At 32.5% G+C, this 19,931-nt stretch overlaps 3 protein-coding genes across 3 annotated transcripts; 2 read left to right on the top strand and 1 right to left on the bottom strand.

Moving 5' to 3' along the window:
- LOC107620462 lies at positions 5,842-6,814 on the top strand. Its single transcript, XM_016322618.2, has one exon. It carries the CDS (start codon positions 5,965-5,967, stop codon positions 6,640-6,642), a length of 678 nt encoding a protein of 225 aa, XP_016178104.2. The 5' UTR covers positions 5,842-5,964; the 3' UTR covers positions 6,643-6,814.
- LOC107642413 (afadin- and alpha-actinin-binding protein A) lies at positions 8,199-12,523 on the bottom strand. The gene is made up of 16 exons (XM_016345759.2): positions 12,320-12,523; positions 12,209-12,240; positions 11,982-12,093; positions 11,773-11,870; positions 11,573-11,669; positions 11,305-11,394; positions 11,131-11,193; positions 10,903-10,977; positions 10,752-10,817; positions 10,581-10,658; positions 10,171-10,281; positions 10,013-10,090; positions 9,809-9,928; positions 9,518-9,561; positions 9,414-9,441; positions 8,199-8,599 (listed from the first exon to the last, which is right to left on the bottom strand). Exons 1-16 carry the CDS (start codon positions 12,350-12,352, stop codon positions 8,585-8,587), a joined length of 1,140 nt encoding a protein of 379 aa, XP_016201245.1. The 5' UTR covers positions 12,353-12,523; the 3' UTR covers positions 8,199-8,584.
- Positions 16,563-17,220, top strand: LOC110267347 (protein MAIN-LIKE 1-like). The gene is made up of 2 exons (XM_021112656.1): positions 16,563-16,616; positions 16,702-17,220. The coding sequence occupies exons 1-2, from the start codon at positions 16,563-16,565 to the stop codon at positions 17,218-17,220; spliced, it is 573 nt and encodes a 190-aa protein (XP_020968315.1).

The raw sequence follows: 19,931 nt of genomic DNA, 5'->3' as shown, positions 1-19,931 counted from the left end.
TCTAGTGGATACATTATGACATACGCCTCAGTGGGTGTGTAGCGACAAATAAAGGTTGACGCATTCTGTAGTGGTTCCTTTGATCCTTTTTATTTTGTCGAACTCCATCACCCAGATCAAGTTATTTGACAGTTCATGGGTGCGTAGCATGTAGGAGTCACCGGTAAATATTAACGGGCTACTTACTTTGACTCTCATATTGGAGGATAAATGTCCAAAATACCTTATCAAACTTCAAAGGATGTCTTCATAACATGTCACAAGCTTAATATCATGAACCGTACTAGACAAACATTGCTCAATCGCATTTAGCAACTTTGGAAGCTGGTTGTACAACTCTTCTCAATCCCTATATATTTGAGTAATTGCTTTTTGTTTCGCCATCCAAACTTTTGTGTATGACGGCTTAAATATGTAGCTCTGCTCCACTGCCCACTGTAGTACTCTAATCTGAATGGAAGGATTACCTAATTTGATTTAAATGTCAACCATTTTAGAAATCTTACAACAATAATATGATAAACAGGAAGCCATTTTTCCAAAAACATGCAAAATTTTAAAAAACTTGCCTTCTATCATGGAAAAAATAACTGTGCAAATCAAGTTGCTGTTGATATTTGAATGATCTTTAGACATTGTTGACACCAAGCACATGTGAATAGTCTTGTATTTACGAACCTCCCAATAACCAAGATTCTGTCTATATGCAATCTTAATGCTCCACTGACAATTTACAACATAATATTTGCATTGACAATGATACCTCAGATAATCAGATTCAATAATTCAATATTCTACACTTTGACAAATGTTGTATATTATAAGAAAAACGCTGAATACCGTCGGATTTAGCGTTGCACATTAGCGTCAACTTTACCGACGGATTTTTTTTCCAAGGTAAATTCGCCGGTAATAATTGGAGAAAAAAGGGAAAAATAGGAAGAAAATTTAGCGTGGGATTTACTGACAGAAAAATCTGCCAGTAAACCTAATTAGTGGAATGCTACGTTTTGGTGACCCGCAATATGTTACCGTCAGATTTATCCGACAGTAAACTTGCCCTAAATTCAAAATGCGAACCTTCCCCCCTCATTAGCATCGACCACCTGCATTATTCTCTAAAGACTTCATGGACTCGCCTTGATCCTGTTTTGTTGCCTGAAACGGAGCTTCTCCCTCTGTCTTTGTCGTCGTTGGTTTCGCTGCTGCATCTTCTGTCACCGGAGTTGCGTCTCTCCTCCCTACTCTAGGTAGGTTGCCCTTATCCTTCTCCCTATTCTATCTTTGTTTTTACTTCATTTTAAATAAAAAAATCCTAACCCCTTTTTGAATACCCTAACCCCGCTTTTACTTTATTCAGTTGGATCTGTTTTATTATTGTGTATTTATTTTTTCTTTATTATTATCCTAATAAATTTTATTTTAGTGTTCATATTCATTGACATAAAATTATTCTAAGTAAGCTGTCTGTGTGCTGTAGTTTTTTGGGCAGCTCATCATCCTAATATTAATATTGTTGTTAAGTTGCTTAGACATGTTAATTTCTTGTCATTTTTGTTAACTATTTACTTATTAGATTATTCTAATTTAGTTTTGTGTTAAGTTCTTTTGGTCTGTTTCTAAATATCATATAGGTATTGTTGAATTGAATATTGAACCATATGTTGAAGATGAAGGTACTGACGAATTATGATATGTTCAGGTAAACGGTATGTAATAATATTGAGTATGTTTTAGTTCAATTAATAATTGAAGTTTTGGATATGAAAAGATATATGAATGGTTTTTTGTTGTTATTGAATTAGATCATTTATGTGAAAAAGTTGAATTGATATTATTTTGCTATCGGAGTTAAATAAATTGTTGATAATTTATTTTATTAATACTGTTTCAGAAAAGGTTTAAGTTACTTTGGTTTGGAATTCAAGAAATGAAAATTCACCTAATTTAGACAAATGTGAGCTTGCTGCTTTCTTTTTTTTTTAATGACATAAGTTAATGTTGTTGCTACAGTGACTAACATTGAGCATCAATTTGTTCCACATTTACATGTAGTCACCATTGGATCTTGTAACACTACTTGATCAATGACTCCCTTATTTGCAGAAGAGCAATTGCCTATGATTAATAATATAATATCACAAAGTTAGTAAATTAGATATAGGAGAAAGAATTAAATCGAAAAATATATATTTATGACGCTTTATATTAACCCTCTTGCGTATAGTTCATACTATTACTTAATAGAGAGTGAGCAAATGAGAGAAATAAAACTTTGTTTGGTTGGAGAGAAATAAAATGAAAGTTCTTTCTTTTCCTTTTTATATTAGAATACAAGTGTAATTTTGTGATATTATTTGGGTATTAAGATTGTAAAAAAAAAATTGTTACTATCTAAGGAAGTGTTTCCATTTAATTTTTTTAAACAAAAATTAAAATTTAAGTTACTTTTGGATTTATTAGGGGATTAATCCGACAGTAACAAGTTCAAGAATTTCGCCAAATAAAGATATATATCCGCTGATAATTAGCGGCAGACAAAAAAATTCGCTAGTAAATAATTACCTGCGAGGTTTATACCGTCAGATTTTTTTGGTAAATCCGTAGGTAAATTCGACAGCATTCGACGATTATTTTGTAGTGGTGGTTCTTGATGGCAAGGTAAACGGACTCGCTACTGTAGAATCTATGGTCAATCCTTAGCTCTACGCTCCCATCTATGTTATAGTCGTCAGTGCCCCCTAGACTAAAAGGCATTGGCTCCACTTGCATAGTATTTAGGTAAAATGTCGAATAACGGCTTGGAACTTTGGCTCGGCTAGAAAATAGTACGGTGGTGACAATATATGTTGTGAGGAAGTAAAAGACGATAGTTTAGTTTATGGGACAAACTATGTATCGTCATCGCTATCACTATCAGAATCAGATTGGACCCACTCCTCGTTTGAGTTGAACTCCTTGGAAACCAAATTAGCACTGCACAACCTGTTGGGACTGCACGTGAGGAATAAGAAGAACTACTGCCAACGTCCACCAACTCAATGCAAAGTTCCATCATTTGTTCAGTCACAATCTTTTCATGAAAATTGAACATAGTTCGCACGCGATCATCATTCTTTAGCCACAATACCTTATACTGAATATTCCTCATGACATTCAATGAAATGAATCGATATCCAATTTTTTAAACATGTTTAATGCCAAACATTTTTATATTGATCAAAATCAAATTTTTAAACTCTGTCAACAAATACAACTATCAAATATGTATAATAACAAAATAACTGTATTCAAAATGTGCACCATCATCTTTACATATTGTTACATTCGAATAAATAACCACAATTATATATTCACTAGCCATTTGAAGATTAAAAAGAAATGCTGATGAGAAAACTCTCGTCTATTCTTCGAACCCTTTGAAAGTAAAGGTATTGAAGGGAATTTTGTATATCCCACCTCAATTCATTGCTGCTAACTACTTTGAGTTTGAGGCAAATTAATACGATATTTATTATTAATAAGCACACTATTTTCACATTATGTAAGAACTAGTTACAACTATGCATGAGATAGAACATAGAAGCTAAGGCACATGATAGAGTGTGATCGGAGAGGCACACGCGTTTACACTGTGAGTGAATAGCAAGATATTATATATGACTTTATATTAATTGACAATCATGTATAAGGGAAGTTACCCCAATACCTTCAAACTATACATCATATATAATATGATACATAACCAAAATCAAATTAAAACAGGACGCGTTTTCCTTAGATGATGATTAAATGAAACTAGTTATTATTAGTAGGGCTGTGAAACGAGCTAGACCGGCTCATTAAACTTGCTGGTTAAATGGGTTGGACTGTTTAAGTCTGCTTTATTTGCGGACCATAATTTTTCAGCCCGGACCGTTTATGGTCAGTCTGTGGGTTAAACGGGCCAGTCCGTTTATCCTTTTATTTTACTTTTTAAAAAATATTTTGATAAAAAATATTACTTTTATGTCAAAAACCTTTAAAAAATATTTTTTTTTTAGTTAATTGGTCGGATTTTCGGGTCGGATCGAAGAAAATATCGACTAAAAATACTACTTTTTTAGAAAAAATTAAACGGACCACCCGTTTAGCCTGCGGGCTAGTCCGTTTAACCTGCTATTTTTTGCGGGTTAATCGGGTTCAGTCCGTTTAGCCCGAAATTTAAACGGGCCTAATTTTAAAGACAAAATCTGCCTATTTAAATGGATAAATGAACTGGTCCGATGAATTTAGTCTATTTTGGCGCCCTAATTATTAGCGTTTGTGACTTCGGGTTTATATTTTAGCAAGACCTTTTACTGGCTTTTGAGCATAATACATTAATATTCCTACGTTTTAAAAGGGGTATTTTCTTGAAGCTGATGAGAACAAAAGTGGTCGTGTTCCTTAATCAAGGCTATTCATATATAGAATTAGAATATTAATAAGACTAAGATGTGTATATATACGAGTTAGCTTATTCCAGAATCATACTCAAAGAAATTATATTAAAATGACGGGTCTAACTAAAGATAAGGATTGTCAAAAGTCAACTATCTACTTCATAAACAACTTCATTCTTACAATAGTAGATATTAGATAGCTAGTAGAGTTTGCAATTAATCATAAAAATTCAATGAACGTAATAACATTAGGTAGTTTCCAAAGTAACGGAAGGTTGCTTTCTTCGCAACGGAGAAACAAAAGAGAATCAATTTCGCAACCAAAGACGTTCACAAACCCTTAAATGGAGCTCAGTACCGCGACGGATTAGTCTTTGACTTGTCGGGTTGGGAGATACCGTGGGAAACAAAAAAAAAAATTAGTTATCCTGTATTAATCTTTCAGAATAAAAAAATGTAAGGTTCGTTAAGTTAAAAAGTATATATCTTTTTCAATCTTAAATAACTTTTTAAACAAGTATTTATTTTTCTAACTGTAAAGATAATAAACTTAATAATATTACTTTGATGATTACTCGAGTTAATAATATACTAATTCGTATTAAAAGCTAGAATCTTATTCCAACAATAGTAATTTTATACACAAAATAGAAATGTTGGACAGGAGTTGTTAACAGGAAAAAGGAGTGGAACAAGTAACTCATATATTTCTTTACAGTTATTTGGAAGAGGAATGTTAGGGATCAGTAATTTTTGTGATTTGTAGTCATCAAATAGCCATCAATGATGGTTTTATTGGTGTGAGATTGGTGTGAGATTTCATTCAATGACTCATTTTTCTTTGTTGGTTATATGCTGGCCAGAATTTAACAAAGTTGCTGGCCCACTTTTCCTATTTGGAATGTATAGCTAGAGAGGAACAAACGGATCTTTAATAATAAGGAATTCGGAGTAGAAGATGTGTTTCACAGATCCTTGACGAGTTACGGAGAATTGTTGTTGACGACAATAACAAAGATAACACTAGGGATTGTTTCAGGCTTTTATTCTTTGCTTGTTGTTTGAGACTCTGTTCGAAACTTTATCAATCCACTCTATTGTGTTGAGCTCTTTTGTTAAAAAAAAAATCATGTTTGCATACTAAATGCAAGTATACGTATATGCCTTACATGTATAATTAAAAGTAGTGTGATTAAGAAATTAAATTAATTAAGAAGGGTAATAGCAATTCTTAAGGGTTTGGTTAAATCTCACATGCAGAAGAGACCGCCCAACAATACAAATATGATAATTATATTAGTCACTTAGAAATAACGACACAACACACACACACACTTTATGCCTTTTTCAATTTGTTTCCTTGTGATTACAAAAAAGACATCTCAAGTCACTCAAACTACAAGTAATTAACACAAACACACCATCAACAATAATCAATCTAACTAACAATAACACAAACTCAAAAATAGTCAAACATCAAATTCCATATCTAATTATCTCTCTCTCTCTATATATATATTACATAGATAGAGAGTTGTGTATGTCCTTCAATAACTCACACACACACATATTAAGAAGCATTGTTCATTTGGAAATTAAGATGGATTTTGAGAACCAAAGTGATGAGAGAGCAGTGATGAGTAAGATTCTGTCAAGAAGATCGTCGGTGGGGTGCTCGTCTCGTCTCTCATACTACCGTAGTGGCGGCGGAGAAGGAGGGGTTCCGTTCAAATGGGAAAAGCAACCCGGGGTTGCGAAAGAGAAGTCACCGGAGAAAGTGATTCCTCCGCTGACTCCTCCGCCGGCACTTGTCAGCCTTGGCCTCCCAAAGCCATGCATCCACTATGAACCCAATAAACACACCAAGCTCATGAGGCTTCGATTTTGGAAGAAGAGGGGAAGAAGAATAACGATGAGGAGCAAGAAAGCACAGCGAGAATGTAATAACAATGAAGGTGGTTGTTGTTGTTATGACGAGGATGTTGGTTTCTTGAATAATAATGTAGATTACAGCTCGGATTCAGAATCAACAATGATGACATCATCGTCACCACGTGGCTCAGTGTTGTCTTACTCTTCGTTTTCTTCTTGTTCTTGTTCTTCGTCTTCATCTTCTTTAGCTAAGAGTACGAGGGAAAGGGTGATTTATGGAAGACCCTTCAACTTGGGTTGCTTCCCTAACGTGCGTGTTATGGTTTCCATTGCGAGGCGAGAGTAGCGTTGTTTGTAATGTTATATCTTAGGTAAAAACTCTGGTGAAGTTGATTTCACTTGAAGTTGATATCTAAAAGCCGTTAAATAAAAATTTAGTCAAACCAGTCAAATCAGATAACGGTTCTCAGGTAGACTGCAGTTAAGTTTCCACTTATATCTTAATAAGTTCTGATTTACTTTTATGTTTACATTTTGAATATAATAACACACACTACTTTGATATGAAATGAAATGTAATGGATGAAATTGTGCACACCTGACCTCTTAATGAACAAGTAACAAGCATGCATTATATATTACAATCCCGCTACGTCACCATTTCTGCCAACTTCTGCCAACTCTTATTTATAACTGTGTTTAATAGAAGTGTCTTTGTAGATGTGTCTAATAAAAATGTCCTTTTTATAGCTATGTTTAATGGAAGTGTCTTTATAGATATATTTTTTGGATGTGTCTCTTTATATATATGTTTAAAATATAATAATTAATTATTATTGATAATAAATTGACAGATAATATATTGATACCATATACTTTTTTTATATATTATTATGCATCATATATCACCTTTATATTAATATGCAATATGTAAACAGTAACACCTCCGGCTTGTTGAGTTGAGTTGAGGGGCATTATTTAGAATAACCATGCTAAGTGTAAATATATTTTAAAATATAAAATATATATTAAAAATAAATTAAATAATATATATATTTATATACAAAATATAATTTTAGTGTATATGTATTTTTGTTTAGAAAATAACATGGTAGTTGACTAGTAGTTACTGTCATCAGAAACTCATCAACTTCTCACCTTCATTCTTCAAAATTAAAAATTAAGTCACGTACGTTCTCTTTTAATTTTGTTGATCAACTTCCTTTGTATTTTTTTTTTTTTTTGAATTTTTGTTCTCTTGGTCTGTGATCAACAACTAATTCAAGCCATTTTAAAGTATATTGGGTCTAAGCCATGATGAAAGAACGCTAGGCCAGCCCCTTTGTGTATTAAAAACTAATAACAATACCAAAATACAAAAACTAATAACATATATTGCCACTGAAAAAAAAAATTAGTAACTAAAAATGAAAACACACACACACACTCTCTGACGTCGACAAAAACTTAAAAAGGAAACCAGAACCAAAAAGAATAAAGAATAATGAAAGTAGAAATCTTCAAAACACCAAAAAAGAAAAAACAAAAGTAAAACACAGTGGAAATCATTGAAAAAAAAAAATATAGTCAGTATACCTGGGCTTAACAAACTATAGGAATATGCAAAAATATAGTCAATTTTAGAACCCTGCATCCCAATGAATCTATTTCTATTTGCTTTTCATATAAATAATGTTATATGCACTTTTTCATACAAATAATGCTTTTCATAAATTTGTTGTACAATTTTTATTTTTAATATTAAAAATAATTGATAAGAAATGTTATGTACACATATGTATAAATCTCTCTTGTATACCTTCTATTCATATTAAAAATTAAAAATGATTGATAAGGAATAAGATATACAAAACAAAAATGTACACAATTATATAAACATCGTTTTAAAAAAAAATGTCTTTTATATTAAAAAAATTGTACAGAAAAAGTTTAAAGACTGCGGCCTACCTTACAGCTTCAAGAGCCAATAGTAGCAGAAATCATGTAGATGCCAATATTAAAAGCTACTAAATTTGGTTAGTTGTGCCATCAATATCTTTTCTCTTCTAGAAATAGTTCCAACCTAAGAGTACAAGACTAATTACAACATCATAATAATTACAATAACATTCCCCCATACAGAGCTTGTTGGCATAAAACAAGGCAGTGTAGGACGGACCCGCAAGATCAGTTACACATGCTAGAACCTTGATGTTCCTGCATATACACTAGAGGTGTACATAAACAACTATCATGCGAAGCATCAAATGTAAGTGCCCTCAACTTTGTTAGTTACACACTGCCTGTAAATCAAGAAAGGATAATATCACAACGCAGGCCATATCAATTTCACATATTAAGAAGCAAGTGACAACAAATCAACTGTTAAATGCAAAGTAATGATAGCAATGGTTTCACCTTATTTGTTATTACAACCTACCACCAATTGGCAGGTTGGTTGTTACACGTAATAAAGATTTCAAGTTTCGAGATTGAATACCACAATCATATGTTAATCGTAATTATATGTAGCGAATACAGGAATCAGAAATGGAGACCTCATAGAAGGTTAATAGTACATCAACACTACTACCACTATCATCACAGCAGGGGAATAAGTGTGGACACAGCTCTGTAAGTCCCAGTGGTAACAATTTAGCTTCAAGATTTCAGGTAACAAACAAGTCTATTAGGAGCTAGATTTCTAAGAATGAGCTAAATGAGCCTAGAACAGAAGTGAGCCTCACTTAACAAATGCCAAAGTGCCTAACCTCCAATTTGCATACATAATTCGGTGTGCAAAAGATATTCTATATCTATCATGTATGAAAACAGGATAGCAGACTCAACAACCGGACATCTGCGTAAAACGAAACATCATGTTTGTTTGAGGCCTAATCATTTTACAAAATAACGTATACCACATTGCAAATTATTGCCCATGGTTACTTATCAATCAACCACAAGAAATCCACATGTTGATACTAAAAAACCCTCGGCATCTCACTGATGAATTGAAAGTGTGTTGGTTATTAAAAAGAATCTATAACCGAATTCTCGCATGAAAAATTATTTTTAAAAACGAAAAAAATTGAAATCATACTATAATATACATACCTCAGCTGCCGATGGGATGATAGAGTCCCTGTAAAAGTTGTTGAAGCAAGTTAATTTGCCGTATCCATGCATAATTTGACAGATCTTAACAAATCTAAGAGTACCTTGGCCTGTCAGACTTGGCAAGATGTTTTGACATTATGGATGCCTGCAAATACACATTATCACAATTCTCAGTCCTAGAGAGACGATGCATTGTCAAATTAACACACACACCAGCACCAAGAAACTATGTTGTTACATTGAAAATAGTGATTAAGAGAAAGACTTTGGATTTGTTGGAAGAAAAAACCATTTGACTAGATACAAGGTTATTTTTTCTATTCCTCAATTTTCACAGTTAGTTCCTGATTTTCCTAACTTGTGATTGCAATTGCAAGAGTATGAAACATTACCTGCTCCTGTATAATGCTCCTTGCTTCAACAAGTTGTGCTTCAAGCTCAAGTTCCCTTTCAGTAGCCTCTGAAGTAACTTCAGCCCCTTTCTGAGCATCTTGCAATTGATGCATGCGCTCCTTCATATTTCAACTTTCAAGCATTAATAATCAAAACAAGCCAATTCTATCTAAAAATACTTACAGATCAAAAGATATAGATACCTTTATGGAAGCCATCTTGGTTCGAAGACTTTCTTCTATCTGATCTCTGGCCATGTGAAAAGGAAGATCAAATACATCCTGCAAGTAACAAACTAACTAGTTTCACTTGATAGTTTCACACTGGGAACAAAATATGAAACATTATACAGTTTCCACACCATCCTCCCAACCAATGGAGATTGCGACGGATCACTGTCAGATCTTTCGCTGGAGGTCATAGATTCCTTCACTAGTCCATTAGGAGCATTTAGGAAATCACGCATATCCCCCTGTGATAAGTACAATCAGTAATTCGATAATCAAGGACCCTGCTTCAAAGGGAATGGTATACAACAGAAATATGGCCTTTGTAACACATATTTTAAAGGAGAAACAGATTATTTTAAGAAAAAAAATGGATGAAAAACAAGAAGAAAAATAAATATTTTACAAAGGCAAATGAAAGATCCTAAATAACATTAAATAGAAGGAAAGAAAACATGTGCAGAAGAAAACATACATAAATCCAAAAACTTGTCTTCATGTAGGAATTTCAGTGAATAACAACAATTAAATATCAGGATCCTACCTGCATTGATCTCAATAATGCTCTTAAATCGGTATTCTCTGCCATTAGTTCTTGATTTTTTGCTTCACATGCATCCACCTTCCAACATTATAAAAAAAAAAAATTGTAAATGATGTCTTCACAATGCTATGGGTTTGGTATTACAGGGCAAGAGCTTATCAAGTTGCATACAATCTTTTTATAAAAATCATTGTCAGCCTTCTTCCCATTCCATGTTCCACGTTGCCGGCCTTCCTTCTGTTTACACACATCATAGACACCTAATTAATATGAAATTTAAGATCCTCTGTGCAGAGATAAAAACTACATGAATGGTTGATACCTGGAGAAGATTCATTATCTCCATGCCTGACCTTGATTCCTTCTTCTTTTCCATCAACACTTGGTTTAGCCTCTCCTGCAAGTAGAATGTATCACCCCCTCAAATTGAGAACTAACAACTTACGGAGTCATGCAATATTTCATCAGTAAAGTTCGTACTAAGCAAGCACCAATAACTTAAACACATTGCTTCTTTGTATGAAGAAAACCTGAATATGTCATGTCCTACCTGCAACTTTATGTATTCCTTTTCCTTCTTCTTCATCTCATGCAGTTGTTGAGTCTTTACTTGCTTTGGGACAATTCAAATAATCAAAGCAATTAAGAGTTAGAAATTATCGATTTTGAAGCACAGTTTGGCAAACAACACACAGCAATAGGCAAAGCAGATCCATTCTCTAACCTGATTACCAATAACCATTCTCTGAAACTCATCCCGCTCCTGCTGCAGCTTCTCAATTTGGGCCTTGAGAGCTGCTGTGTTTTTAGCTTCCTAGACAAGAAAAATTAAATACCCATATTAAAAAAATGAAAAGAAAAATAGAGTAGCATTACTTTGTAATAAAGTAAACAGTTTAATGCTTGCAAAAGTGATACACTCGATCTTTTCCTTTAAGCAAGAAAATCATAAACTTTACGTTTGCTAAAACTAGATTTTTATATATGCTCACCGTTCTAGTAATAGTAGCTATCTCTCTATCTTTGGCTTGTAGTTGCCCTTCAAGCCTCTCAACTTTGGCCTCCAATCTTGATATGTCGGATAATAATCTACAACACCATTCATTCAGGTACCGTGCAAGACAATTTTGCATCTTATGCTGAATCCTCAAATGGCTAGAACATTTAATTAAGCTCTGAAATGAGAATTTACCTCTGTCTCTGGTCATTAGCAGACTCTCTGAACTCCACGTCACGCTGCCTCTGTTGCAGCAAGAAGTATATGCAATTGCAAGTCCGTGCAATTGAAACCTACCAAAAACAACCTCCTTTGAAATTTTTTCCCCAAAATAATAATAATACTAGTAACAATGATTATGCAAGAGAAAACAATGTAGATGAGAAAACGAAATTGAATCTCACGGGGTCATTAGCGAAGAGATCGAGGGAAGCAGGGAAGCCAAAAGTGACGAGGGATTGGTTCAAATACTTGGCGCAATGCTCTAAATTGTCCACATCGGCGAACGCGTACTCTCTGAAACGACGAAAAAAGAAGAATCAAAATTGAAAACCGAAAATGTGGCTGGAGATCAAAGCAGCAAAAAACAGAAGAAGAAGAAGAGCGAGTCAGCGAGGATTAACTAACTCACCCGCCGGTGAAAGTAGAAGCCTGAGAAGAAGGCTGCAAAACAAACCAGAAAGAAAACACAATTAGAAGAAGGGAACAAATGCAGAGTGAGGAAGAGTATGTTAGGGTTTACCCTAAGATCGAAATCTGCCTCAGTAGGTGGCATTGTTGTTCTTCTTCTTCACTGTGGCTTCAGCGGTTTCAGATCTAAACTCTCAAGTGTAGTGTTTATTGAGCGGTGGCCAAATTTGAAAGAAAAAGGTGAAAAAAAAAAATATCTACGCAAAAATTTGAAAGAGGAAAAGGGGGATGGTGCTGTTGTTGTGGGGAGAAGTGAATGAATGATGTCTCGTCACTCACGTGACGGTGATTTTATGGTGCTCTCCAGTTAAAGGGGTCCACCTGTAGTCTTGTTTTGGAGATTTCCCACGTGGCGGTGTATGACTCGTTGGGTGAAAAGCCATTGACCGAATTTTGTAGTATTTTTTTCCCTTTTTTGATTGGATATGAAATCCAAATGCAAACTAAAGATACTTAATTACTTTAATGCATTGAATTAGACGTGCAGGTGTGTTATGTTTTTCATTACTTCAATTCTGGTTAGGGTGCACTTCTCATATCATAATCATCAATGGATTGCATAAGTGAGCCAAGGGAGTAGTGACTAGGAGTATTTGCGGTGCAGTTTGATCGATTTTGAGTCAAAAATTCATTCAATTCGAACACTAGTTTTACTTGCGGTGTGATTTGGATTGGATGCTTTTTTTAAAAAAAATTCAATCTGATTTCAAGCGATTCTGATTGGATTGGATTTGTGATTTTGTAAATTAAAAAATTAAATACATATAACAAGTCTCAACATCAAAGTTTAAATAATCAACAATAACATAACAAATCTCAACAATATCTTAAAAAACCAACGATAACATAACAATGGAAATAAAATTCTAGATTAGTTAAAATAAATAAATAAATAACATTTTGAACATAAAATATTTATTAAATAATAATAATACATGAATAATATAAAAATGTATAACAAATTGAACATGTTATAAGTATAATTGTAAATATAATAATAAAATAATAATATTATAACACATTGTACGGTTTGGATTGGATTGGATCGGTCATGAAAAGTAGATCCGAAATCTGATCCGATCTAGCGGTTTGCAAAAAATATAATCCAATCAAATCCAAACTAATGCGGTTTTAATCGATTTTCGATTTGAATTGGATTGAACGAGCAGTTTAATTTAGATCGGTTTGGATTTGAACAACCCTAGAAGTGACTGAATTCGGAAAATTAACACTTGTTTTTCATTCTACTTCTATTATGATAAGAAAATGATGGGACATTTTACTTTTCTTTTGAAAAAATATAAGAAGACAATGAGAATATTAAATAATGTAAATAATAGATATATTAGATATTCAATTTAATAGGTATGTAAATAATTATGTTGATTATTTTTAATTAGATAGTTATTTTTTTATTCGATTTACTCATATACAATTAATAATAGCTGGTTGTTCAATTCATTAGATATCATATAGTTATCCTAATATTAGGATTTAAGAAGTAATTTAGAGACAAAATATTTTTTACTTTATTGAATCAATTCTAAAATTTATTATTCATATTAGTTACAAAAGTCATTGTTTCCTAATAAATCTTTTTTTTTTTCCTTCACTCACACCATCACAAATGGCACCCCTTTCTTCCGCAAAAGGAACCATGTGTCTATCAATTATATGGGAGACATCATAATTTAAGGCACGTGCCATCTACAATAAGGACAAAGAAACAATACAAGCTAGATTATTAGTGCCATGCATCATTCGTTTGCCAACATGTCCATTTGCTTACGAAAAGGTTCATCATAATTATTTATTCCATTCATATTTTTCTCTTTAATTCAGTTACACTAAGGCCCGTTTGGAGAAACAGTTTAATTAAACTCTTTTTGAAAAAATAATTTAAATAATAAATAATTATATTAAAAATAGTTTATAAATAAATTATTTTATGTTTGGATTTTTAGTTTTAAAAATATTTATTTTATAGAAATATGATAAAAAATAAAAATATTATGAGAGAAGTCATTTTTTTAATTTTTATATAAACTCCTAAATAGCTTTTTAAAAAATCGCAATTTAATTTTAAAAATTGTATCAGACATTAATACTACTACTTTTTATAAGTCAAAAATTAAAAAAATTTATTTTTAAAACTTCCCAAACGGACGTGAGACTTGTTTGTTTAGCGAAGGAAAATATCGGAGAAAGAAAAAAGCGGGTGTAATTAAAGTCTAGTTAAAACTGGTTATTTACTTCAGCACTTTAGCTAGAAAATATTTTCATTTTCATTTACTATATATATTGCGTCCTTTCTTTAAGATTTAAAATTATTCAATTTTTTTTTTGTCATGGGCTTAGCCATACAAGGACCCAAACCGCCCAGAAATGCTTTACTCATAACTTAAGTCATAAGAGTGGAATTATTGTTATTATTATCTGTCAAAAATTTATGGTACACACGTTAGGCTATTATCCTTCTAGTTCTGGTAATGGGCCAGCCATTAAAAATTGACCAAAGTGGAAACCTCTTTCTTCTAGGTTGAAAAGTTTTGATGGGGGTCCAACTGCTACTTAAGTAGTTTTTATGTAATAATGGTTTATTTGGTACATGGTACTTTGGTAGTTCTCACCTAGATATGAAATAGGACCGTTGGCAATACCAAAAAAAAAAAATGAAATAGGACCGTTGGTTAATTGCTTAGTAATTTATGGAGTAAACCAATATAATGTTTGAACTCTCAACACTTAGTTAAACGGATGATTGAACTGACCACTCAACCAAACTAAATTAGTTAGTCTAACTCAGCTGAGATTGTATTTTTTTTATTAGCAAAGAGTCAAAGAGACCCTCTCTTTCGATTTTATCCTCAATTTTTGAACGTTCATATTTGGAACTTCTTCTTTTTGTCGATATTTCTATAACCTTTTTCTTTTGGTGAGTTATGTTTTGTTATGGGCTTATACCTCTGTTGGATCCGTTAAGAAAAACAACCTAAGCTTTTCTTAGCCAGCAAAATTTGTAACTTTTTTTTTTAAGTTTTTAAGTAAGTGAATATTTCAATGAAGATTTTATAATTGTTTTAATGTAAATTTTTTTTTGAATAATGAATTATAGAGTTAAATTTTGATATGTTATAAAAGTGTTGTTTTTATTTAAAATGTGTCTAAATAAATAAGTCACATTTTTAACAAAAACATATTCATAAAAAGATATTTTTAACATCTTTATTTGAGTAATTGCCAAATTTTAAATCCTAAACTTTGAAGTATTTACATGGTTGATATTAACAACTAATTTTAGCCTTCTTGAAGTTTATTTTTGATAAGTAACAAGTTGGCCACAAAATCTTCTTATATACACAAAATATAGGGCAAATGACCTGAATAAACCCAATAGATTTCAATATTTCGTGAATGTCTCAAATCAAAAAATGCAACGTCAAAGTTCTAAAGTATATTTCTATATAAATCGAATTGAGTCAATTTGAATTAGTGACAAATATAGTAAATCGAATCCATTAGATTCGAATTATGTTCATGGTTAAAATGTTAATAAATCAAATTTAGTGAATTCGATTTCTAAATACATGTAAATCGAATTAAAAAGATTCGATTTAGCCAACGGATTACAAGCCCAATGTAAATTGAAACCATTTGACTCGATTTGATGATTTTGTAAAGCGAATTTACTTGTTTCAATTTATATGTACTTATCATCGAGCATAATTTGAATTTAATTGATTTGATTTCCTTGGATCTTTGCTATATAAACAAATTGAAGTCAGTTAATTCGAACCAATAAATCTCATACCCCACCCCAACCCCACCACTAGATCCGAAAATCTCTGTGAAAGCAACCCGGGAACAACCGAATCTGCACGTATAGAAGACGATCCAAATCGTCTGTATCGACTAGATGGAGTTGCGCATATTGTTGGTGCCGTCCACCACAAGGTTAGTGTTTTTTAGTATTTAATTTTTTTTGAATAAATTAGTAGTTGGTTAGAACCGTTAGTTTGGAATTTTTAAAATAAATCCAAAAATAGATATTTGAATTTAGTTCATATCAGACTTAGTGAGTCATTAACTATAGAATAGGGTTAGCTGTAGATTCATGAACAGGGATAAGTACAGGTTTTTATGTGTGTTAATAGAAAGAACATGTTTTTATCTCATATTAATTGTTTTTGTTACGTTGAAGAATTGGATCGTGATTAATGTAGTGGTTAACGTTTTTATCTATAAAAGATTGGTAGGGATTTATTGTAAAAATATTTTCAAAGTATTCGCATGCAATGTCTGCGGTAGCTAGAAATTTTGATGCATCGAGCAGTTTTTTTGTGACGAATGTGAGAAGGAATTTTTCATTCTTATGCAGCCCCATCGATGCATCAGCAGCATGAGACGGCAGCACGGTATGATGTTGGATGACAGGATCATTCCTTACTTGCATATGGCTGGTCTGTACCATCTTGCAAGACTGAACGAGAGTTGGTTTCGGTTGACAAGCCGTTGGTCAGCGCCTTCGTAGAGAGATGGCGCCCTGAGACGCATACATTTCACATGCCGTTTGGGGAGTGCACAATAACCCTACAGGATATAGCGTACCACTTTGGTCTCCCGATAGACGGTCAGTATGTTAGCGGATGCCTGACAGACTTTCCACGATATATAGCGGGTGGCCGGCCACCATGGGTGTGGTTTGAGGAGCTGCTGGGTGTATTGCCTCCTGCGAGCTGCATCGACAAGTTCATAGTGAAGTGCACGTGGTTTGAGGAGACGTTTAGTGAGCTTCCACAGGGGGCAGATGAGGAGACAGTTAGGAAGTATGCCCGTACGTACATCATGATGCTCCTATTGATGCAGCTGTTTGGGGACAAGTCAAGTACCCGCCTCCACATTCGATGGCTGCCGTACGTCGCCAAGTTAGAGGACATGGGTCAGTACAGTTAGGGGTCTGCTGTATTGTCATTAGTCATTACTATACAGGTGCATGTGCCGTGTGGCGAACAGAAATATCGTCAAGTTGGTTGATCCACTGCAGCTCCTCCAATTGTAGATCTTTTGGAGGTTCTCTAAATTCCAGCCGGACGAATTTGATATTTTTCATTGGCCGTTGACTCAATTCGATTTATATAAAAATATACTTTAGAACTTTGACGTTGCATTTTTTGATTTGGGACATTCACAAAATATTGGAGGCCATTTGATTTAATCAAGTCATTTGCCTAAAATATATAACGTTTAAACAGTTCATACAACTATTGCTTATATATGCTAAATCTAGTAAATTTTTTTGTTGAACAATAAATCTAGTAATTTGTGAATCCTATTTATTTGCTTATTAAATTGTATGTATTCATACCCATTTTTTTCCTTTGATAAACAGTTAAACAATTTGGAGAAATGTCCAAAAGGAGAAAAATAAAACATACACACATTTGGAGAAGATAATACTCTCTAATTAGAGGCTGGCTTTGTTTATTTTAATGCAAGATGCCGTCTTATTTACGTTAATACGTTTCTTAATAATGAATCTACACAAATACAAGTTTGCAAAAGGTGTAATTAATTAATGGCTACCTAATGAATAGCTTAGAAAGTTAGCTCGTCCAAAATATAATGTAACTTTTTTTTTCTTCTTTTTTCCCGCTTCTTAAAATTGGTGTGGTGATATTAAGAAATTGAGTTTCATATGATTCTACATCTCTAGTACGATTTTAAAGAATATATGGTTAAAAGTTAAAAACAAGTCAAAAACCAAAAATAAGATAAAATAAAATTAAAGGGGCACGTGTCCCTTTTGCTATTCTCTTCTTAGTTACTAGAAGCTTATGATATGGTTGTAAAAAGAATATTGAATATGAGAAAATTTCTTTTAGTAATTAATTTTTTAAGAAGAAAATTAAATCTTGAGACTAGATCGCATCCAAATTAAAGAGAGTATTTTGGTGATTATTGTTAGTTAAATGTCAACGACGGCTTCCAGTAAGATTGAATAGTATTAGCTCTTTCATTATTAAGTCATATTGTTTATTTTATTATTAATGTATGTTTTGTCATATATTTTGACTTTTTCTTTAAAGAAAAAACTTATTCAACCCGAAAGAAATTGGTAAGACTCGTTTTTCTTTATATTTTCTTCGGACAACAGAAAAGACTCCTGTTAAATAACTTGATGAAATCATTAAAGGGAAAGTATATGAACTAATTCCAAATTAACTAAGAATGGAACAACTTAGTTAATTATTAATTATAAATATAGTAATTAGTTTTATTTATTTATAATTTAAAATATTAGTTATTAAATGTTTCATCATATTTAAATTAGGAGGATATACGTTCAGTATCATTACAATGTGAATCATGGAAACTTATTCAATTAGCTTCTGTCTCTTCACCTTTTTTCTCTTTATAAATGTCTAAAACATGATAAATCAGAAAACAGAATCAGAACCATCCAATTTATAAAAATAAAAAAATATCCTAATACCTAACATAAACACCATCCACATAGAGATTTTAGATTCACCCAAAAATATTTGACTGATTTTGACTGGAACCATCTTAGTTCCTAGCATTATTGATCATTAAATTCACAACTTATTTTAAAGGTGAAAACCGTGTATTTTTGTAAGAATTTTACTAATAAATATAGTCCTAGTTACTACATAGTTTTCAAGTCTTATATGCATTTAGAATCTTCTATTTTAGTTTAGTTTACTTTCATTTCTTCTCTTTATTACCCTTAATTAGGGGGAAAAAGATGCTTAAAGTCTTAAACCAACACTGCCAATCGGTAAGGGAAAAAATAAACAAATATGAATGGTGAATACAAATTCTGTGGGCTCTATTTATTTTTTAATGTATAATCTGTGGGCTAATGACCGAGTATGAATAACATATAATAGTACCTAGCTATGAACATACAAATTACAAGGGTCAATGCTGCTGACCACACAAAATGCATCAGCACCTGGACTTTCCAATTGAGCGTCGTTGAGTATTGAGTGTTGACATCTTCCTCCAACAGACATAGTAATAATAATCAAATCAAAATAAGGACTAAAAGGTCAAGAAATGGTGGCAAAGGTGGCACCTGCAGAAATTAATTAAGCTGACCATTTAACTGCACTTCAATATTTGAATCCTCTTTTGATCCGTCACCTTATAACTCAGTCTTTATTGTGAATTATGAGTTATAACTCGACTTTAATTATTATTCATTATGTAACTGACACATTTATTATCGATTTAATGATCATTATTCTGACTTAATGATCAACGGTCATACCATCAATTCTATTCATCAACTTTATGCCTATAAAAGGCACCAATCTATATATACACTACATTCTAGAGACATTTTAAATATATTCTATATTCATAGAATTATTATAATATACAACACATGATAACTTCTATTTCATGTCTTACATTCTATATTCATAGAATTATTCTTATACCTCTTAAACACTTACTAACTTGAACGTCGGAGTGTTTTTTGCAGGTACCCACCCCCTTGTTATCTCCTGAGGAGAAACTTAAAGACATTCATTGACGGACGAGCTAAACACCGGCCAAACTCAGCAAGAACACTCTTAATTTTTTTGTTCGCGGGTATTTTTTACTATTAATTTTTAAAAAAAAATATTAAAAAAATA

This window comes from Arachis ipaensis, chromosome B01 (genome assembly GCF_000816755.2).
Source record: "Arachis ipaensis cultivar K30076 chromosome B01, Araip1.1, whole genome shotgun sequence".
NCBI lineage: Eukaryota > Viridiplantae > Streptophyta > Magnoliopsida > Fabales > Fabaceae > Arachis > Arachis ipaensis.
This window is presented reverse-complemented; position numbering and strand designations above follow the sequence as displayed.

Coding starts and splice junctions, on each gene's coding strand:
- LOC107620462 (XM_016322618.2), top strand. CDS start 5,965: ATGTCCTTCAATAACTCACACACACACATATTAAGAAGCATTGTTCAT.
- LOC107642413 (XM_016345759.2), bottom strand. CDS start 12,352: ATGCCACCTACTGAGGCAGATTTCGATCTTAGG. Junction 12,241..12,319: donor AGGCAGATTTCGATCTTAGG/GTAAACCCTAAC, acceptor TTTGTTTTGCAG/CCTTCTTCTCAGGCTTCTAC. Junction 10,659..10,751: donor ATGATTTTTATAAAAAGATT/GTATGCAACTTG, acceptor TAATGTTGGAAG/GTGGATGCATGTGAAGCAAA.
- LOC110267347 (XM_021112656.1), top strand. CDS start 16,563: ATGTCTGCGGTAGCTAGAAATTTTGATGCATCGAGCAGTTTTTTTGTG. Junction 16,617..16,701: donor GCAGTTTTTTTGTGACGAAT/GTGAGAAGGAAT, acceptor GTTGGATGACAG/GATCATTCCTTACTTGCATA.